At 60.1% G+C, this 21,869-nt stretch overlaps 2 protein-coding genes across 3 annotated transcripts in view; one reads left to right on the forward strand and one right to left on the reverse strand.

Moving 5' to 3' along the window:
- Window positions 1–1,478: 1,478 nt before the first annotated feature.
- NKX6-2 (NK6 homeobox 2) lies at window positions 1,479–2,775 on the forward strand. Its single transcript, XM_081073881.1, has 3 exons — window positions 1,479–1,979; window positions 2,054–2,226; window positions 2,366–2,775. The coding sequence occupies exons 1-3, from the start codon at window positions 1,574–1,576 to the stop codon at window positions 2,618–2,620; spliced, it is 834 nt and encodes a 277-aa protein (XP_080930007.1). The 5' UTR covers window positions 1,479–1,573; the 3' UTR covers window positions 2,621–2,775.
- A 1,406-nt stretch (window positions 2,776–4,181) lies between these two features.
- Window positions 4,182–21,869, reverse strand: part of INPP5A (inositol polyphosphate-5-phosphatase A) — a 163,515-nt gene continuing 145,827 nt past the window's right edge. Inside the window, exons 12-16 of one of the 2 annotated variants that reach the window (XM_081073879.1) lie at window positions 18,847–18,920; window positions 8,472–8,583; window positions 6,579–6,647; window positions 5,703–5,739; window positions 4,182–5,563 (exon numbers count right to left, since the gene is read on the reverse strand). In XM_081073879.1, the coding sequence (XP_080930005.1) occupies window positions 5,514–5,563; window positions 5,703–5,739; window positions 6,579–6,647; window positions 8,472–8,583; window positions 18,847–18,920 (342 nt within the window). In that variant the 3' untranslated portion in view covers window positions 4,182–5,513. Of the gene's footprint in view, window positions 5,564–5,651; window positions 5,740–6,578; window positions 6,648–8,471; window positions 8,584–18,846; window positions 18,921–21,869 lie in introns of both variants that reach the window. The other variant, XM_081073880.1, reaches the window with a different exon arrangement.

A 21,869-nucleotide genomic window follows, 5' to 3' on the forward strand; every position in this document is an offset into this window, starting at 1 on the left:
GGACGCGACCAGTGGCTTTCCGAGCCGCCACCTGGCCACCAAGCCCTGCCGCTGATTGCACAAAACGAAAATGGACCCCCGAGGGTCGCGGTGCAAGCGGACACCGGGTCCCTGCACAGAACCGCGAGGGCAGCCTTCGTGCACGCCACCTAAACCCCGGAGGCCGGGGTGAAACGGGAAAGTCGTTGCGGACGGATAGCACGAGGCCCGAGAAAGGCTGGCCTGACACACACCACCCCCTACCCTCTCCACGAAACGGCTGTCCTTTCGCGCGCGCGGTGGGGTCACAGCTACAAACGGGCAGCGAATAGGAGTAATATCGGCCACTGATTAATTAATACGTGACACCGCCCAGCATTTACTCAGCGCCGGCTCTGCGCCGCTGTTCAAAGCCCACGGCGATCTTGAGCCCTACAGCAATTCTGCGGGGTGGGGGCGTTTTGTACCCAAAAAAGGACACGATGGGCCCCACCTGCCCGTCTAAAGGCCAAACTTCTGCCCACTGAGCTTAACACGCGCACCCACGCAGAGGCCTTGGACACCGTGGGCTTCGGGGTTCTGAGCCTACGAGGATCCGCGTTCTCCCCGATCGGGCTGCGCTCACAAGAGCGACCCGGGCTCGGTGGCGGGGCCCGAGTCGAAGCTCCGGGCTCAGGCTGCCTCCCGGGAACCGAGCTGCGACTTGGTGACCGGGAAACGCCCTCCCGGAAGGCCCGGACCGTCCTAGCGCTCGGACCCGGCAAAGGCCAGCCCCGCAGGCTGAGAGGGAACGGGGAACCGGCCGGCAGCGCGCGCGAGTCCGCGACCTCGCGTGTGGCCCCAGGAAAGGCCTCACCACCAGGCCAGCTGTAAAAACCAGAGCAGATGCGCGAGGGCCAGCTGTGGCCATTCGGCCCCTGGACTCCGAGGTCCGACTGCCTCCGTCCATCTGCGTCCCTGACAGTGCTCCCCGAAAATGTGTGCGGTCTACCCAAGCTGAGTGCGGGGCGGCTGCGAGCCGCGGGGTGGGGCGTTGGCCGATCCCCACGAGGCACGGCGGGGTCCCCGCGCCCGCCCGGGGCGCTTCACCAAACGGGGCACCGAGCGTGCCGAGTGTATCCTCAAATCTGCATTCTTCCCGGGGATAATATATGCTCTCGTATTTTTTCCCGATTTCCCATTAAAACCTTTGCCTAACTAAACTCCCATCCGACGGGATTTATTTCGTCCCAGGGGAGATAAATCGGGCAAATTTACAGCCCGGAAGGCACCTGCCGCGCTAATGGGCCCTTCATGGAGTGCGCGGCCGGCGGGGGCGCGCGGCGGGCGGGGCGCTGGCCAATGGCCGGGCCGCGGGCGCCGCCAGCCAATCAGCGCGCGCGCCGCGCCCGGGCCCCGCGGTTATCAGCGCGTCCGGCCCGCGCGGCGCCGCTGCCCCGACCCCGGAGCCGCCGCCCGCCCGGCCCGAGCCCCCCGCGCGCCCGCCCTCCGGGGCCGTCGGCGCCCGCCCGCGCCCCGCTGCAGCGGCGCCCGCGCGGGCCGCGCTCGAACTTCCCGGGCCGGATGGGCGCCCGGGCCGGCGGCGGCGGCGCCCATGGACGCTAACCGGCCGGGCGCGTTCGTGCTGAGCAGCGCGCCGCTGGCCGCGCTGCACAACATGGCCGAGATGAAGACGTCGCTGTTCCCGTACGCGCTGCAGGGCCCCGCCGGCTTCAAGGCGCCCGCGCTGGGCGGCCTGGGCGCGCAGCTGCCGCTCGGCACCCCGCACGGCATCAGCGACATCCTGGGGCGGCCCGTGGGCGCGGCGGGCGGCGGCCTCCTGGGCGGCCTGCCCCGGCTCAACGGGCTCGCGTCGTCGGCCGGCGTGTACTTCGGGCCCGCGGCCGCCGTGGCGCGCGGCTACCCCAAGCCGCTGGCCGAGCTGCCGGGCCGCGCGCCCCTCTTCTGGCCCGGCGTGGTGCCGGGCTCGCCCTGGAGGGACCCGCGCCTGGCCGGCCCGGGTGAGTCGCGCGCGGGGGTCGCCGCGGGGCGGGGGCGCGGGCCGTCGGCCGCACTCACCCGCCGTCTTCCGCAGCCCAGGCCGGCGCAGCGCCGGACAGGGACGGCAAGAAGAAGCACTCGCGGCCGACCTTCTCGGGCCAGCAGATCTTCGCGCTGGAGAAGACGTTCGAACAGACCAAGTACCTGGCGGGCCCGGAGCGCGCGCGCCTCGCCTACTCCCTGGGCATGACCGAAAGCCAGGTCAAGGTGAGGCGCGCCCGCGTCCTGCGAACGCTCCGAGAGGCCGGCGCGGCGGCCCTGCGGCCGGGGGCGCGCGCGGGGGCGGGGGGGGGACCGCGGAGCTGGTGCGGGGCGGGCGCCGCCTGATGCCCCCCTCCACCCCCAGGTGTGGTTCCAGAACCGCCGGACCAAGTGGCGCAAGCGGCACGCGGCGGAGATGGCGTCGGCCAAGAAGAAGCAGGACTCGGACGCCGAGAAGCTGAAGGTGGGCGGCTCGGACGCGGAGGACGACGACGCGTACAACCGGCCCCTGGACCCCAACTCGGACGACGAGAAGATCTCGCGGCTGCTCAAGAAGCACAGACCCTCGAACTTGGCGCTGGTCAGCCCGTGCGGCGGCGGCGCGGCGGACGCCTTGTGAGGCCGCGCAGCGCCGGAGCGACCAGGGTTGGGGCGCGACCGGCGCCCCCCAGCCGGACGTGTAGATATATTTTTACAGAATAAGTTATCAAGCGGCCCGGCGTGGGCTCGTCCTGGGCGAATCACTTTGTATCATCAATAAATTATTTAACACGTCCCGTCGGAGCTGCGGCTCCCGCCTGCACCGCGTATTTCTTCCTCTTGGAAAACCCGGGGCGCGGCGCCCTCCCTGTCCCCTCTCCGGGCCCACTTCGTCGTCCGCGGGGCCCGCGCCTACGGCCCGAGGGGCGCCCGGGTCCCGCGCGGGTCGGGCTCGGCGGCAGGCGCGGTGGAGCCCAGCCCCGGCCGCCAGCGCCTCGGTGAGGACGCTGCCAGGGGACAGCGACGGCCCGGCGCGCGGAAGGGCGGCCTCGGCGCAGGGAGAGCCGCGAGGAGCCGGGACGGAGCGGGGCGCCGGCAGGTGAGACGCGCGTTCGCAGGTCCGCCCTCCCCTCCCCGGGTCTGCGGGGCTCGAGTTGTGCTGGCTCCGAGGGCGGAGGTTTGGGGCGGATTTAAACACGGTTTAAACACAACTGGGGGCCTGGAAGGGCAGGTGACCCGCACTCCCCGCTCCCTCCGAGCCTGCGGAGCGTTTTGCTCGGATTCTAATGCAGCTGAGTATCTGGAAGTAACGATCTGAACTCACATCAGGTGAAACAAGTTGGGTTTTAAATTCGTCTGCGCCATGGTCCTGTAGCTACCGTTTTATAGATTTCTCAGCAGTAGAAAGCTCTGTTTAATTCAAACTGGGACAACCAAGAGAAATCCAAGAGACTCTGCCCGCGGGGACAGTGCAGTCCCCTCAGCGCGGCCCTGGCGCCCTTTGTGAAGTCAGCGCGCCTGGGCCCCGGCCGGCACGACCCCGGGAAGCCCTGCTCGCTGCCGGCTCCCGCGGCCCGAGGGTTGGTCGTTAGCACCACCCTGACTTCGGTCCGGTGGACAAAAGACCGTCCTCTGAGCCCGACGCGCTGTGGCCCAGGCTCCGCGTGTTGCATCTTAATGGGCATAAGTGTTGTTTTAAAAAATATAAATGACTGTATTAGTACAAGATTTCTCTTGGCACGTGGTTCTGAAAATGTTAAAGAGAAATATAAAAGGCTGTTTTTTTTTTTTTTTTTTTGCCACATGGCGGTCCCATCAATTTATTAAAAAACACATTTCTTCTGAACCACTGGCTATTTTTCAAAGGAGCAATATTAACATTTGTTCTCTCTGTGAGGGGCTCTTCTCAGCCCGAGCTGAGCAGGAGGATGTGCAGCTTTCAAAGTTTTGAGGGAAGCAGCACATTTACATGACCTCATTCCAAAATGCTGAGGGGTAAATCCCGTCACTGCCATCACAGTAAAACAGCCAAAAGGTTATTTTTCTGCTCTCAGCTAATGGCTTAGGCTTGCGATAGAATGAAATCCTGGGGCTTGGACCGAGCTCGATCTGAAAGGGTCTACAAAGGGGCAGAGTCGGCTCCGCAGCCTCTCAAAGGGGGTGGGACACAGGCAGCAAGAGAAACAAAGCAAAGCCGACTGTTTTCACCATGATCAATTTTATTGCTTAGGAACTGGAGCGGTCATTTCTAAAGGCCTCCACAGTGACCAACAGCTGGAACCCCATTAACCAGAATCGCCGTGTGGCCGGTGGGCAGAGCAGAGTGGCGGCAGCACTGACCCAGAGCCCGATCGGCTTGTCAAGCGGACACCAAATGACTCGCACTGGTAGTGACCTGTGTAAGAAGGAGCATGTACCTGCAGCCTCGCCCCGCCCAGGGACTCTGTAGTGTTCTGAAGCAAATCAATAAAACAGACGCTTGTGTTTCATCCACAGGCTTTGCCGTCACCTCGTAGTGCTGTGCTCAGTGCTGGAAAACGCTTGCAGCCAGGTTATTACACGGGGCGTTTACAGCTGAGCAACCCAGGAAATTGACAGTTGTTCGTCTGAATGTTTTATATACAGCCCATGTTAACAGCGGTTTCTACTGGAAGCAGACTAGGCTACTTGTACTTCTCCCATAGTATTATTGTTTTATGTAGAATACTTGGCACCGTAGAACAGTAACAAAAGACAGACAAAACGGTTTACAAAATTGGTAAAAGGTACACCCAAGCTAGCTATAACTTCACATTGAATTCTTAATATTACACCGGAGGCAGGGGTGTGGCAAGCTGCTAGTGCAGTGGGCGTGCTCCAGTCGCGTGCCCATGATGCCCGGGGGCAGGCCATGTCACCTGTTTGGTGGATCTGCGTGCGAAGTCCTGACTCCAATTTTACCTACTGATATGACACTCTTGAGCACTCATACTGGAAAGTAGATTTAGCATAAGTTTTGGTAAGATTTATAAATTATTTTAAAAAGTATATATTTATATATATTTATATATAAAAATGGAAAGCAGCTGCAGTGTGATTCAAAAGCCATGTAACATGGCAGTAGAGTAAATAACACGGAAGGGGGGGCCCCCTCGGCGTCCTACCAGAGGCCACACTGCCGGAGTCAGCCCAGAGCCCCGCCGGCTCCGTGCCCTGGGCACACCTCCAGCTGGCAGAGGGGACGTTTGACACCTGTGGGGAAGCTCTTCCACGCTGACGATGATTAAAATTGAAAACTGTGAATGTAAAATACAGAGTCTCTTTGCTGTCTATTAGAGTTTTGGCAACAGGACTGTGACTTATTAAAAAACCCCAATATTTCTACTTAATGTCACATGAACAGACAAGACGGTGAGGTATGTGACGCTCCTCCGCGAGGTCCGGAGGCTGAAGCGAAGTGTGGGGCCGCCGTCTAGCGGGTGGCGCTCGCGGCTTTCTCCGTGCAGCTGTTGAGTGTGGACGGCAAGAGACGGCGACTTCCATCTGCTGCGCGGCTACAGGCAGGGCTCGCGCGGGGTCCTCTCGTGTCGCTGGCACCGCTTCCCTGCCGTGGAATCAGTGGTTGGTTAAAGGGACAAACACACCGGGAAAAGCTCAGGAAAGGTCAACTCGAGGGAAGGAGTCATATTTACCACCACGTCACTGCACGACACAACACTTGGGCACATGTGTGTGACCTTTACCTGCCCCGGGCGCCATACGGAAGGCCAGGAACACGGGCTGCAGCGGGAGAAGAGGGGGCGTCAGAGCCAGGCAGGGAGCCACCGGCCGCGTCACAAAGGGCGCGTCCCCTGGGCACCGAGCCCGCGTCACGTGGAATGGCCGGGCTGTGCCACCAGAGCCCCGGCAAAGTGCCTTTGTGTCTTTAAAGAGATAGTATTTCCAGGCAAAGACTCACGTGAAAACAGACTTAAGGCCTGAATACACCCCGATAATGGGGGGGACAGAGTGCCCGTCCTCTGGCTTGCTCCCGCCGGCCAGCAGTGTGGGAGCTGCCTCTTAGGAGGACACACCCCGTGGTCGGGCCCATCGCACTTTCAAGTGGGAAAGCACACGTCCCGATTTGGTGGGGGGTCGCCACCTGTCGCCCAGCACAGCCCCTCAGTGAGGACGGCTGGGGACAGCGCCTTGCACAAAGTCAGCCCCATCCCAAGGTGTGGTGTTTCTGCCTGAAGCGCTGGCCGAGAACCCCGTTCACCACTGCACTGCTGACAGCGGGCTCGGCATAAGGACAATGCAATACTTCAAACGCACACTTGAGAAATGGCCTACAGAGAGAAGCGGCTGTAGACAGTGTTTTTTACAAATAGTAAAATTGTGCACTTTATTCCGTTGTGACCAGTCATTTCTGCTTTCTCTACCTACCCATCTACCTCCTGGTATTTTACGAAAATCCAACGAAAACAGACAAGTTGGCCTCTTCTGTGAGGCTAGAATGCGCCAGCAGAGCAGCCACCCCGCCCCCGCCCGCCCGGGCCCCGCCCCCGCCCGCCCGGGCCCCGCCCCCGACTCCGCCCCCGGCCCCGGGCCCCGCCCCCACCCACTGCCCGGTCCATCACCTTGTGGTCTCCCATGCAGACGTTGGGGCCGATGTGGTCGTAGGTGACGACCTTGTCCTCGCTCTCCGACTGGGAAAAGCAAACAGAGGGACAGTGTGGGAGGCAGGAATGGTTTCCTCAGGGAGCAGAGAGGTGACAGTGCCTGCGAGTGAGCCACACGCCACCCACCCGAGGACGGAGCGCGCTGGCCGGTGGGCGGAGGTCCTGGCAGCACCTCCGGGCCTGGGCCCCAGGCTCTCCCGGTCCAGGGGGCTCCTGCCTCTGGCAGGGTGGCGATGTGGGCGAGTCAGGGTGACCGCCCCCCAGCTCTCCTCTGGCGCGCGCCCTGGACTTCCGGGGAGGCACGGCGCCCCACGCTCACTACCGTGAGTGGAACCGAGAAGTTTCTTTTCACGTTTGCCCCTGGAGCTGCAGGTGCGCCAGCGCAGTCCCCCATCGACACTCGAGTGTGACGCGGGCTCTGCGCACCCAGCGCGCCGTCCAAAGGAGCCCCGACGCCGCTGAACCGCGGCCCCCCCCCCCCGGACTGTGCGCGCCGCCTGCGCCTGGCGGGCGCCTTCACTGCGGTGCCGCGGGGCCGGAATTTCACACCCGCAGCTGAAGCGTCTGAGACCACAAAGCTAAAACCGAATTATCTTTAATGCAGCGGGAAGCTAAGGTCAGATTTACTTTCCAGCGTGGTCGCCTGCCAGGACGTGTGAAAACAGAACCTCTGCACCGCGTGTGAGCGCAACGCCGCCCGGAAGTGGGGACGTTCACCACCGGCGCGGGGTAACTTACAAAGGCAGCACCAAATCGTGCGTTTGCAACTGCCTGATCTCCAGGCAAACAAATGGCTGCGGCGACACCTGGCTGAGCGCTCCTCACCGCGCCTCCAGGCAGCACCGCGGGCAGCCACCTCCGTGCCGTCCTCGGGCGGGGAAGCAGACGGGACACGATGACAAGGAAACCGAGCGTGGCATGATGGATGATGCCGCGGAAGCTGCCTGGCGAATCTGCGGCCTGTAACGCCCGCCTGGCACCTCCCAGGGGAGGGCCTGCGGGGACTTGTGCCCAGAAAGGACACAGGCTGGGCTCTGTCCTCATCATGTCTGCACCATCAACTCTCGGTTCCCCAAGCCGGAGAAAATGCGAATGAATGCAGACGTCTAAAGCGCTCTCTCCTACGAGGCTGCCTAGAGCCCTGCATGCAGCGTGGGGGGGGGCAGCCTTCTCACCAGCGGGTGAGGCCCAGGGTCTGGACAGGACCCCTCGGTGCGGCCCAGAGGGCTGCGAGGGGCGCGACTGGAGCCTAAAGCAGATTCAGCTGAGGTCTGAGGATGGCCTGGGGGTCACCAGGGCTTCCTGCCTCCTCTGTGCCGCTGCCCACGTCTCCGGCAGAGGCCATCTGCTGCTCCGTTTGAACCAGTATATTTCATTACTATGTCTCCTCATTATTATGTTAGTGGGGTTGATAAAACCAATTCAGATATTGGTTCTTTTGAAAACACTCTTTCTGTGTTACAATGTGGGACTTGAAAAACCCTGGAAATTCAAGAGGCTACAGGAAACCTGAAAATTTCCCGACACTGGAACGCTCTGTCTATTCCTTTCCAACTCACAGAGCCCAGATGTCAACCTGGCTGTTTACAGCTTAACAAAGTAGCCAGACACCACACCGTGCAGCTCGAGGACAGAATGACCCACCGATGTGTGACGCCCCGTGACCGTTCGGGCACGTTCTAAGTTCACACAGACACTGGCTCGTCCGCAGCCCCTTTAAGCCTGAGCCCCAAAGTGAGGGCTCATCCTGGGGTCGACAGAGACATGGCTGCCAGCCCAGCGGCCTCCCTGACTGGCCCTGGCACTCTGGGTCTCCCCTGCTCGGCCGGTGCCCGGCGGCCTGCCACTTACCCTCAGAATCAGCTCCTTGGCGGACGGGGACATGAGGACGCGGTCGCACCAGGCTGGGCAGCGGGTGTTCATGTACTGCTTCCCCTGGCTCGAGTCCTCGCTGTATGGATAGCTGGGGAGACAGGACCCAGGCCGGTCAGCGCTGCCCGGTGCCCACCCCCCTCTGACCCCTCCTCCACATCCCAAGGGGAGGGCTGTGGGGGTTCCTTTCCTGCGCATTAGGACGGCCATGCTGTCCTGGGAAAGAAAACTCATACGGAAGTTTCTAGAATGTAAAGGCAAACTCATAATTCTTTTAAAAGAATAGGATCATCTGTTAAACTTTGGTTTTATTTTTGGACACAGACTAAAATACAATGAAAACCTGCACAGGAAAAAAACGGCGTCCGGACCTCACCTGCCCCGGTGACACAGCCGTGCCCGGCTCCGTGGGGTCTCCTTCCCCACCTGCACCCCGGGAGTCAGCCTGGGAGTTTGTTGAGGGGCTGCACCCCGAATGGCTCATGTGCCTCCCAGAGGGAGCCCGGGGACAGCTGGGGCCCAACCTGGCCACACACCCTCGTCCCCACAACCTGCTCCCACCTCAGTTCTCATCTCAGGATGTGTCCAGAAGCCCAAGCCATGTCCTGAGGTCATCGTTGTGGCAGAGTGTGAGACCATCCCTGCCCTGGCCACAGGCCCTACTCTTCCAGCCCACTGACCTGCTAGGCCACAGGGAGAGGCCTGGCGGCTTCCTGAGGAATGGAGCCACCAGCCAAGAGCTGATTGACAAGTGACTCAAATGTGGGTGAGAGCATGTGGGGGTGCCACCCATCGCCAGGCCTGCTCTGTGACCACCAGTGGAGCATATCTGCATGGTCCCACAGACCTGCTGGTTATCACTCAGTACTGGCCACTTGTCCACAGTGTCCTGTGGCCACCTGTCCGAGGACCCTCATGCTTGTCCCCCTGCAGGCAGCTTCCTCCTATTTCTGGAACTCACCAGACAGTCCTGCCTCTGGGCTCTGCATTGCCCAGTGGGCCTGCCCATCATCCACTTAAAACTGCTAACCCTGCCAAGTGGTCACTGATAGGGCTTGTACTGAAGTCACAGTAAATGAACTTAACCTAGAATGACCCGGCTTTGGGGAGAACCTAAGCTGTGCTCAGTGTGTCCCCAGTGTGGTGTGTCCCCACATGTCACAGTGTGGTGCATCCCCAGTGTGGTGTGTCCCCACATGTCACAGTGTGGTGCATCCCCAGTGTGGTGTGTCCCCACATGTCACAGTGTGGTGTGTCCCCACATGTCACAGAGTGGTGTGTCCCCAGGGTGGTGAGTCTCCTTACTTGTGGTACATCTTGTACAACCTTCGATTGTCTAAAGTTTCTTCTTGCAAAAGTCTAATGTGTTTTGTAGGTTAATTCCATGTGGTCTTGTTGTGAATGGTGCCTGACTCTCTATGAAGTTTTCCTGCTTTAGCTGCAAGACAAGAATGTCATTGGCTCTTGGGGCTGTTGCTGTCGTGGGCGCCTGGTCACCTTGTCGCTCCGCTCTGTGGCCTGAGCCCCATGCTGTCCTTGTGCCCCGACCACTGACACGTGGTCGGGATTTGTACTTCTCGTTTCTGCAGAATCAGCAGGCCCAGCCTTTCCTGTTCTGCAGCGGGTCCCACGCACGTTCACCAGAACCCTAAGGTGACCCCAGCCCCACGCAGGGAACTGCTATTTCACTTGATTAAAGACCAAAGCAGCAAATATGGTTAAAATCCAGAGCTACATGTTCCCACTTCTAGCACCACTTACTTTTAAAGGACAGAATACCAGCTGCCCCACAAGCTTCTTCTCAGGAAAAGTGGCGGCCAGCGCCCGGCCCGCATGCAGACATTTAAATGACAGGCGTCTCAGTGGAGCCCACCTGGGACGGCGAGGGACACTCGCCTGCCGCACATCGTCCCATCCAAGCCCTGGGGGAGGCGCTGCGGCGGGGTAGTGGGCTCTCTGCAGCAGGACCCACACAGTTGGACGGTTTCCAAAGGACAACATGCTGAGTCACTCCGGAGCAACATCCCCCAGCTGAGGTCAAAGTTCAGGGGTGAGGCTGCCAGCAAGGCTGAGGCCACAGCTCAGAACGTCCTGAGGCTGAGCCCACTGCCAGCTGGTCTCTGAAGGTTGTGTGGAAGTGGGAAGGTCTTTGCTGGGAAGCGGCCGAGGGTCAAGTTTACCCAGGAGGAAATCTGCGGCCAACCCAGGCTGCCCTGGTGACGAGCGAGTCTGCTGCCCGCAGCCCGGCAGGCCGGCACTGACTAGCGGCCTCTGTGAGTCAGCTGCCTCCTGCCCACTCCAGAGCGTTCCATCACGACCCTGTGAGGTGGCATGCCACCAGTGGCTCCCTGGCCCCAGCCATGCCGTCTGAGCGGCTTCACAAGGGGCAGGTGTGCAGCCACACAGGAGGCCCAGCTGGGAAGCACAGCTCGGAGACGCAGCCTGGACAGAGACAGGGTCGAATCCACCTGCCTCAGAAACCATTTCCACTCAGTTGTGCCTATGACATTGCTTCTGCTACAGAAAGTTCTCCTCCCAGAAAGCGCCTGCTGCCTGGAGTCCCGTCTGGGGCTGCACCCCGATGCCCACCCATCGCCCAACGGGGTGTGCCCAAGGGCAGAGGTTCAGTGTAAATCCTGGGTCCAGGTCTGAATAGCACACAAAAGGTGACGTTTAAATAAGTCTGTAGGTGACGTCCCCACACGTACCGCGGCGCCACCAGAGCACTGGGCCTGCCTCTGCTCTGTCCACAGCCCGGACCTGACCAGTCCTCACTGCTGGGACAGTGGCTCTGGTGATAAGAAACAGAAGAGCCTGGAGCGGTGGCCGCGCCCTCACCCCCACAGCCCAGGGGTCCCTGGCCACTCCCAGGGTCCCAGGGCCAAGTCTGCTTGGGCCAGCGGGGCCCAGGTGAGTCTGGGGCCGGGTCCCTCAGGGGCTGACACTGATTAATACGGTGCTTGCTGTGCATGCAGACTTATCTGAAAGCAAACCCTGCACAGGGTGGGGATGCAGGACAAGCCGCCCTCCGGTGCCCGCGTGGGGAGGGAGTGACCACCTTAAGGGGGGCCTGTGATAAAGCTAACAATCGCCCACCTGTCCTGGAGGCCACGCCCCTTCCCTCCCGGTCCCCCCTCCGGGTTCCTACCTCAGGATGTGGGCAGGAGACTGGCCCTGCTGACAAGCTCAGGTCTCCATCGGAGCAGCCTGGGCCAGCGGGTGGTGTCACCAAGGCACACTGACAACACAAAGCCCTGCTGTGCTCCGGGCTGGCCAGTCTCAGGAGGAAACTCGGGGGGCGGGGCGGGGGCCTTCCTGAACCAGCCGCACCAGGGACAGCTCCACGTCTGCTGAAAGTGCAGGCGGAGAAGTGGGGGTGCTGCCTGCACCCCTCAGGGCAGGTGTGAGGACAGGACCCTCAGTTCTCTCCTGCTAGGGGAGCTACTGTCTCCCATGCCAGCCCTGCGTAGTGACGGCAGACACGGTGACCCCCTCATCGAGGCCGACTTACTGAGCTACAGAGAAAAATGGTGTGGCACGTGCGCATGGTGGTAAGTGTGTCACCCGAGATTGTCCCCAGGTTCACACGAGCCCTGAGGACTCAGTATACAATGGGGGCCTCAAAGACTTGGTTTCAAAAACGCCAGGCTGTAAATGAAATTCCTAGGAAAGAAACAACTGAAATCAAAGAAATCACGGAACAGGAAATGAGGTCACAGTGGAACTATGCAGTGCAACCATGTAGCAGCAGAAAGCTCCCTCGGCGGCCGGGCGGAGGGCCTGCAGGTTCTCTGGGCCCTGAGCATCACAGGGGCCGGGTCCAGGCAGGGCTCAGGCACAGCCGGACAGACGGCCGTCCCCACTCCCTCCCTGCGCACCTGGCCTGGCAAACAGCGGACAGCTCATCCTTCCTGCATGAATTCTACAGTTTTGCAAATGTTATGACAGATACGGAACTTCCAATCATGGTCCACAAAGACATTTGAGAAGAGCCTCCTAATCGCAATTTAAAAATACCCGTCACTGAATCCGGTGAAGACACAGCACCCTCCGGCCAGACTGCTGTGGGCCGTCCCTGTGTTGTATGTGTTCGTCTTTTTCAAAAGCTGGAACTTGATCTCCCTGTACCACTTCTGCTGAGTGAAAACAGCTGTCCCAAGGCGGGGACCCTCCCTGGGCCGTGTGGCGGGGACCCTCCCCGTCGCGCTTACTCGGAAAGCGTTCCACACTTTGGGAAGTTCCCGCAGGTACATCCAGGTCTTGACGCGTCTGTCCTTCCGGTCAACTCAAGCTAAAGTACGAGCCACACCAGGGAGAGACCGCAGCACCATGGGCATGTGCCCACCGTCCCCCTGCATGACGTCACACCAAGGGAACGCGGCCCACGGCCAGCAGCCCAGGTCCTTCCTCCGCTGCCGGGACGGCCGAGGCCCGTGACTCCACCCGCAGTCTCGCCCCAGTGGCCGACCAGCACACCAACACAACCAAGCAGCCTTCATGGACCGCGTGAAGCAGCTGCTCACTGCCACTCACTGTGCTGTGACAGAAGCAAAAACCCAGGGGGCACTTCGGTCGTTTCCAGCTTAGGGCTAGTTTTTGGTGTGGTCTTGCCCAAGTCCCGACACCCGTTCAGGGGTCCAGAAGGTAAACACTATGCTCATAATCACACTCAGATGCTCTCGGAGATGGTCACAATGTTGAGGTGGCACCGATGGGTGTGGCCTCAGCAGGAACCAGCCGCTTTGGTGGTCGTCCTGTTCTTCGTGTCGCCCGTGCTCAGACAGAGGTGCTCTCCTTCAGAGCGCTTGGGCGCAGCAGCACAAACCACCACTGACTTCCGAGCCTGGCAGACGTGGTACTGGGGACGCAGCGGGGAACATTCTGCCCGACGGCCAGCAGTGTGGCCGTGCCGCGCGCGGTGGAGCCCCTGCCCTTTCAGCTTGTTTTCACAGGACACCGTTTTCACTAGAAAAGCAGGCAGACATGGCCGCTCAGACTCGGATGTGTGACAGGCGTTTCCTCAAGAAGGGACGAGGAACCTGCCTCTCCAGGGAAACAACCAACAGTATTTGTTGCCAATGACCAAGTTCAAGCTTTCAGGAAAAACGAGAATTTTGGAGAACGTGTACCCTCCATGAGCCTGATGACTTCCCACCACAAACAGTCACTCCTCTGCTGAGCTCAGGTCCTGAGGGAGGACCCACTGACACTGCGAGGGACGTGTGCCACCCCTGGGACGTCTGCACAACTTGGCAATTCAGGGTTTCTGAAGACGGGCGTGACGGCACCAGCCATGCACACGGGCAAAAGACCTTCCCGAGGGAAAGAACGCCCAGGCACTGGCATGGTCTCAGATCCTTACGGCAGCTGAATTCTCAGGAGACGTCCTTCCCCAAGGCGCACCCACGTGGTCTGACATGAAGCAGATACGAGATTCCGCCCGCCGTCCATTAAGCCGAACTTTAAGAAAGTTCTTTTAAAAGTGAAACCATGCCACTCTTCTCGCAAATTATTTTTGATTGGGCAACAGTTATTTTTCTCATAAAAGTGTTATTTATGTTAACATGTAGTGGTTTCTTACTGCGATTTAAAAGTGAGTGAATAAATATTTTAAAATCATGGTAACTATCAATAGATATAAACCACAGAGAAAAGCCCTTTGAGTTCCCCCGTTTTTCCAAGAGTGTATGTGGTCCTGGGACCAAATGGCAAGAGTTGCTGCTCCCTGGGATTCGTCCCCAAAGTGACGGTCAGTGCCAGCCCCTTCGGTGGTGGGACATGGTTTTTCTTTTCGTAAGCAGAAAGATTCAGTCATTTCCACAAATACTTTGCTATATTTTGAAGTGAGCCCAATTGCAGTGACGTGATAGACAGCTGTCATCTTCATCACAAATAAATTTGGGGAAAAAAGCCCTGGTCAGCAGTGGCCAGAGCACTGGAGGTTGTGGGAATGAGGTGGTGACCAGCCCGGGGAACGTCAGCCTCCATGGCTGACAGTCCAGTGTGATGGTAGGAAGGAGGGCCCGTCTCTGATGTAGGTGGCTTCTTGGGGATCATGAGTTCTCTGGCTTCAGGGAAAGAGGTTTCGGAGGGGCTGTCCTGGGGGAGTGGGATGGGTGTGCTGTGGGCAGGGTCTAGGCCGGAATGCTCGGCGCCCGGGGAGGAGATCACGCCCTCACGGGACTGCATTCCGGAACCCACCACGCTCCCCACCCCTGTGCCGCGTGGGCTGTGGGAATATCCAGTGCTGCCGCCACGTGAGTGGAAAGGCAGCTGGACCACCTTAGCTTTATGCCTCAGTCTCTTGATCTGAAAACGAATGACAACAACCCTCAAAATTAAACTATAAATTAGAAACTCCCGCCTGGCTAGGATGCGTAAGACAGACGCGTGACTGTTCCAGCTCCAAGTCATTGCACCCACGGATGGGCGGCAGGGCTCCTGTAAACGGCTTTGAATGGCCCAGATCTGGGTCCAGAGGCAGAAGCTGCCAGAGGGGGTGGGGAGGGTGGGCAGGGCCACCTGTCCCTCTGTGGGTCCTGGGCACCAGGGGGCTAAGAGCCTGACAACACAGTGTGATGAAAGCTTACTGTTACCGATGTTCTCTTCAGACAACCAATGTTATGGCAAATCCTGCGCCAGCTCAAAGCCGGCAGTTTCCCAGAGAACCCAGAGTGGGCGGAGCTGTGCCAACACCACAATGCCCACCAGTCACTGAGCACATGGAGAGCTCTTGACGTGGGGAGCACATGGGAACACGCTGTGGCCTCAGAGACACTCCTGGTGGGGCTGGCGGGCGCCACCTCGGAGGGAGGTGGCAGGGGCAGGGGCAGCCTGGGTCTGCCCAGCAACCTTCCTGCTCTCCCACTCGGGCCTGGCCAGGTGGCACGCTCTGCTTCCTGACTGCCACCCGGCCAGCTTCACAGCTGTCCCTAGTGAAGGTGCTACACTCACTTGGCTGTGGCTGTGGGTGAGGACAAGAGTCGAAGGCTCTATAAATGTCTGAGATATTAGCACCTTTTCTAGCAAAATGACAGACAGCAAGAAGTTAGAACCCATTAGGAGTGACATTCTATTAGTCCATGGAGAACGGTAACAAATGACTTTGCTGCAGAAAAACGCTCCGGTCACTGTCATTACGGGACCCGTCTGCTAATGAAACGACTCTGGGGAGGGGACTGTCACGGCGTGCCACTGGCCAAGGCTTGCAGCCAAGGGGACCACAGTGGGGGCTGCTCACACCCTCTGCACTGAGAACCCCCCACGTGTGCCCTGCACTCGGGGACAATGTCTCACTGTGCAATGCTGCAGGCGGCCCTCAGCGAGCACTTGAAAGCTTCCCTCCACCAGGACGTGACCGGGATGGCTCAGCCAGTGTGCGACGTGTTCACCACTCGAATGACAAAGATAAAAAGCACAGAAGGCAGGAGCCAGGGCAGACTTTCGCTGACTCCGCCGTCACGGCCACACCACAGGTCCCCACAACTGCAAGGGAAGCCACCATGGTGTGGTCCTGTGTGACAGCTGTGACAGCCGAGGTGGCCCATACTTGACAAGCGCATCCTCAGAGCCTTCCAGGAAGTGCTGGCAGCCTGGCAGTGTGGGGAGCACAGACGCAACCTGACAAACGCTGAGGGTGGCACTGGGTGACAAGACACAGCCCCTGACACAGGGAATGCTTCTTCCCAGGGGCTGGCCTCTGCCCAAGCCCCCAGCAGGAGTGGCCCTGGGGTTGGCAGGGAGCAGCTCCTGGGCACCGCAGGTGGCCCCCCCATGCGCGGGGTATCCTGGCACTGGAGGGTGATAGGCCCAGTGGGACGGGGTCTCCGTGGTGCCCCTGGGCAGGCTGCATGACCATAGTCTGGTCTCAGGCCCCAGTGGTGGGGCCCAGCCCCCCACGTAGGTGGTGAGTACCCCCAAAGTTGTTCTGGGGTTTCCTGCCCTGGTGTAGGGGGGTGGACTCGCCACCTCCTTTCCCGCGGGGTGACCTGGTGCCCCTGGTGAGGGGATGCTGGGAGTTCGGGACAGGTAGGAACCTGTGAAGAGGACGGGGTGCCCATGTTCTGGAAGGTTCCTCCCTGGACCAAGAGCTTCTTCACTCCCGTGACTTAGCCCAAGGAGCCACCTGGGGGGTGGACAGCCAGGCAGTGGGGGGTGGACGGATGGGCAGTGGGGGGCGGACGACACAGCACTTGGTGGGTTTTGCACAGCAGGCTTATGCTGTGGCTGGGCTCAGAGGTCGACTGTAGTTCTCACTATGACCTGGCCCCTGAACTTAAAAGCTGATGGCTCAGTTTGGAACACCTCTGCGTTTCTTCTCTTCACACGTCCGTCACTGAAAACTTCAGTGTGATATCCAAATTAAAGGGCAGACATCTGGCAACTAAATCAACTGGCCAACCATTGCCTGTAGGCAGCGGTCAGCCGTTCCACACAGCTGCTCCACCACTAAGGCCACGGGTCAGACAGGTCCTGGGAGCCAGGACACTCCCTGCTTTAAGGGCTCTCTTGCATGGCAAAGTCCCTTTTGCCACGTCACGTGAGACACACACAGGTTCTGGGACGAGGGTGGGGACATTGCTGGGGGCCGTTCTCCTACCACATGAACCAATGAAACCTTGTAGAGATTTAGGCTCGGCTGGTCTGTCCCAAGTGCCCTGGGCAGCCGGGGGCTCGGCAGGAGTCACTTCCATGGTCAACACCCAGGCGGCTCTCTGAAGCTGCTCCCACTTGGCACCAAAGCACCCTCCCCCGTCCGGGTGGGACTGTAGGGGACAGCTGGTCACAGCCACCTGCCCAAGGAGACGTGCCGCCCAGGGTCCACCAGCCCGGGACCATGGCTGACCTGTCCTTCCGCACGACAGGCCAGGTGTGGATGGGCAGGGTTCTGTGCTGCCCAGGGTTAGTGGCGGGCTTATCCTGTGTCCTCCCTGACCACGAGGCCCTGTGGGCTCCTGGTGTGGCCAGGTCCTGCCTGCATCTTCTGTGCTCTGCACCCACGTGACTTTCAAGGCTACAAGGTTTTGGAGAAACTTGAGAGACAGAAGCCAGCACACGTCCGCACATGTCCACAGGGCCATGAGCTGGTCGCCGTGGCTCCTGGGCCCACTTCCTCCTCGGCCAGCTCAGCAAAGCAGAGGGAGACATCTGGGAGTCTGTTCAAATCGGGAAGGCCCTTCAGGATCCCTGGTCAACCACCCACAGGAAGCGGAAGCCTGAACAAATCTCCGGGAACGTCTTCAGCTTCCAAATGTTTTGGGACGTACCCTTCTCGCACGTTTAAAGCAGCATCAGAGCCGTGAGGGAGCGCGCTCGGCTAGGACACTGGACAGTGGCGACTGTCCAGCCGCCCCTCCTGCCGACTCTCTCCTCACGGTGCCCAGACCTTAGCCTGTGCACCAACCCTACACTTCTCTGGCCCCTGAAACTCACACCATCCGGCTGGGCACCAACCCTGAGCTCTGAGTACCCGGCCCTCTGGCCCAGAGCCTGGACCCTGAGGTCAGAGGGGCCCAGGTCCAGGCCCACGCGCTGCAGGACGTTCCCCGTCCAGGGGACGGTGGAGGCCCCTTCCAGCCTTCACACGTGCGACCACTGAAATGTGTCACAGGAACCGAGGGTCACCCTCACAGAACGTGAAAGGCCTTGAGGTTCTCGATACAGGGCTGTCCCTTCTGAGCTCTGTGCAGGCCCCGCACACAAGCCCCATTCTCAGGCTCTCCGCCTCAGCCGCACACCTACTCTAGACATCTCCAACATGCCCCAGGTCCATCTCCACCTGAGTGATAAGAATCTCTATGTGGGACCTGAAAAAAGAGAAGGGTGGGGAGGGGTCCCGGGACGAACAGCCGTGTCCCCAGCGCGCCCTCCCCACAATGCCCAGCAAGGCCTCCAAGGTGGCCCACCCCACAGGCCACTCCTGTCAACGGCCTCTCTCTGTTGATTCCAGAGCCCTTGGAGGCCCTGGGCCTCCGTTAGGGGCCGCCCCTGCCCCAGGCGGGTCAGAGGGGAAAGACTGTTATTGCTGCAGATTTCCAGATTCTATAAATGTCAGAGCAAAACACAGCAAAAGCTGATGTGCCTGAGAAAGACACGAACAGAATGCAAAACGCACCCAGACCCTGCACTGTGGCAGGTCCCAGAGTCCCAGGAAGACCCAGACACACAGCCGCCTGCGTGGGCCCCAGTAGGCAAATCTGAGAAGGCGCCACTCTGCACGTTGGACAAAGTGTCTTTTTTCATAACAAGAAGACAGAACCACCCGTTGCTCTCTGAAGGGCAGGAGTGGTTTGCATGGGGGCACCGGCCCCACCGACAGAACAGTCGCCGCCGTCCGGCAAGCAGCGCTTCTTACCTGGGAGGGAACGAGATGTCCAGTTCATACAGCCTGTCCTTAAAGACACACAGCTCTTTGTCAAATTCCAGGAGCTGAAGAAAAGAAACAGAAGAAAATACAGTCACTGGTGGGCCTTTCCGGAGAGGTCTCCGGGGGGCGTGGTGGTCCTTCTAAATCTCAGGAACACGTCGGTCGTGCCGCGAGGGAGCGGTGGGCGCCCTGCAGCCCTCGTGCCGTGAGGGAGCGGTGGGCGCCCTGCAGCCCTGTGCCCACTGCCCATTGCCGACCAGCCGCTCAGACACACAGGCATGGGTGTCACCTCAGCAGTGCCCTGATGCTAAGGCCATGTCCCGCAGAGGCAACACGGCTCCTGTTTTGCCCAAACTAAGTCAGAGTGAGCAGTGTCGGCCCTGTCTAGGAAGCTGACAGAGAATGCCTCACGTTTGCATGGCCCACAGGGCACGGTGCCCCCAAAGGAAGAGGTGCCACCGCAGCGTCTGGCCACACGCACCCTCGGGACGCATTCATTATGTCCCCCTCACAGCTGGACGGAAGCAGGGCTCCTGCAGGGGCTCCCCTCAAAGCCACACGTGTCCTCTCCCCTGGCTACCACCTCATCAGTCACCCCCGAAGCATGCAGTGGGCAGTGCCGTGACCAGTAGTTGCCTGTGTGCCAGGCTGCTACCTCAGCACCTGCCTGCAGCCCTGTCCACTGAGCCCGCCTGTACCAGGCCAGCGACCCCGGGGCTGGTCCCCTGCAGGTCGGTCACAGGGACAGGAGCTGCTCATGACATTCACGCTCAGGACACGTAAGCCACAGCTGCTTTTGCATACACGGGACTGTTTCAGACACAGCTGCCTGACCTCGACCCCACACAGCCCTCACAGACACCTGACACAGAGAGCCTCACGCCCTGCCTGGCCCGGGGGAGGGTGTGGGGCGAAGAGGGCGCAGGGAGGGGAGGACGGGATACAGGGCAGCTGGGCTTTCACCAAATGGTCTGCTGCCTCCCTGTGGGGGGGACTCTAGTCCCTTGTGGCTGAGCCTGTCAGTGGGGTCGGGCAAGGGGAGGTGTGCACGTGGGGTCTGCACGGGTGCTAGACTTACACATGCAATTACATGTGTTTACAAACGTACCCGTGCACGCACGCACGTGCACGCACACTCCTGCAAACACCTATCTTACTGAGATCATCCCAGAGCTTGAATTCCCAGCCATCCCAGACCACAGAGAACAGCAGGCCCTGGGTCCTGAGTGGCTGCGTGTGGCCTCAGCAGGTTGATAAGAAGAGGAGCCGCCAGCCGAGGTCAGGAGCTGGGCTTCCCGGAAGGGACCAGAGCAGGCATCTAAGGGACGACCCCGGGAGGGCAGGGGGCAGCTCCCTGTCACAGCAACTTCGCGCTTCAAGCACTGGGGAGAGTGCTGCCCCCACCCAGAGTCACCAGATCTCATTTCTCCCACAGTTAACTCCTAAAGAAGAAACATTCCAGAGAGTAAGTCCCATGCACACTCGTCACCTCCTGCGGCGGTGGCTGAAGCTTGGATCTGACGGCCATGTCACCGCCACACACGCACAGCCCACTGTGTGTGTCTGGGACCCGACACGCGTGTGCTCACGGCTGCCTCTCGCCCGCTCCCGAGCAGCGTCCGGGGCCCTGGGCTCCGCTCGCAGGGCCAGTCTATCCACAGAGGACAACATGCGATTTATTTCACTTGTCGGGCGGCGTTTGTGCAGGATGAGTCGGCTGTGTGTTCTCGGCTCTTCCATCAGATCCCTCCATTGTCATCTGGCCTCTGTCACCGCCTGGGGAGCCTGTGGCCAATGTCATTCTCATAGGGTCATCTGACACTTTCCTCAGGTCACTTTGTCTTCTCTGCATTCATGTCTCACTGTTTCCCGCGGACGTATCCCGCTCCAGCCTCATGTTGTCAACCTTCCAGACATGGCGCTGCATGGCCTGTTAACTGTGGTGCCACTCAGGGTCACCCCTCAGCGCTGCCACAGGTCCCACGTCCTTCAGCCGCGTCTGCCCCACACCCGCCCCAGGGCTGCTCACTGGAGGTGCTGTGTGGCTTCTACTCTGCCTGTTTTCTCTCGGGCAGTGGTATTCATTTATGTTTCTGATCCTTTCACTTTAAACATTTTATAATTTATATCAATCATGCAATTATTTGGTGATCTGGAGGGTCTGTCCTACTTGCGTTGTGCCCCTCTGCGTTTTGCACCTGGGACAGCAGGCCATCCTCTGTGAGCCTTCATCTGCAGGAGCCTCTGCAGGTGACCGTGAACGTGAGGCCTGCCCTCTAGGAGATAAGAAAGAGCCGACAAGGACCCCAGCTCTCACAACACAAACACTCAGGATGCGGCTTCACAAGTTACAAGGACTCTTCCTCACACTGTGAAGGAAACACTCAGAGAAGGCTGCGGACAGCAGGCCTGCCCCGCCTCGCCAGCTGCAGCCACGCACGCGGCATTGGGAGCCGCAGTCAGACCTCCGCCCTCGACAGCTTCCTTAGCTGCCGCTGCCCCAGCGCCTCCCCAGGTGTGACTCTGGTGGGCAGCCCACCATCTCCGTCCTCTGCACAATGGTGCTGACGGCACCTGAGCTGATGGAGCCCCCCCGCCTGTCCGGTTGCTTGCTGCCCGTTCCTACACACCAGCCCCCCACCATAGGGCGGCAGGTCCGAGCTGAGCAGGCGATTCCTTAAGCGCCTGTGGGTCGGGAGGCCTCCCCATCTGTGAACATGGAGCTCATTCCAATGCAACACGCACTTGTCCAAGTCCAGGGGGGTCGGTGAGGGGCTATGCTGGACACTCTGGCACAAGCCGTGGGTGCCAGCAGATGGCTCCTTGCCTTCCGGGACCTTCCAGCTGGGGGAAGGCAGAGGTTAGTCCCAGGTCCACACAAACAGGTGCAAACCTGCATGCTGCAGTTTATTTATAAACCCCAAACCGGCCCAGCAGACCCCAAGCCCAGCTGCCGGGGGCCGACTTGTCCCTCCTGCCTGGCTCTGACAGTTGCTGGGAGCCTCCGGCTG

Source organism: Rhinolophus hipposideros, assembly GCF_964194185.1.
Source record: "Rhinolophus hipposideros genome assembly, chromosome: 15".
Classification (NCBI taxonomy): Eukaryota; Metazoa; Chordata; class Mammalia; order Chiroptera; family Rhinolophidae; genus Rhinolophus; species Rhinolophus hipposideros.

Coding starts and splice junctions, on each gene's coding strand:
- NKX6-2 (XM_081073881.1), top strand. CDS start 1,574: ATGGACGCTAACCGGCCGGGCGCGTTCGTGCTGAGCAGCGCGCCGCTG. Junction 1,980..2,053: donor CCCGCGCCTGGCCGGCCCGG/GTGAGTCGCGCG, acceptor CGTCTTCCGCAG/CCCAGGCCGGCGCAGCGCCG. Junction 2,227..2,365: donor TGACCGAAAGCCAGGTCAAG/GTGAGGCGCGCC, acceptor CTCCACCCCCAG/GTGTGGTTCCAGAACCGCCG.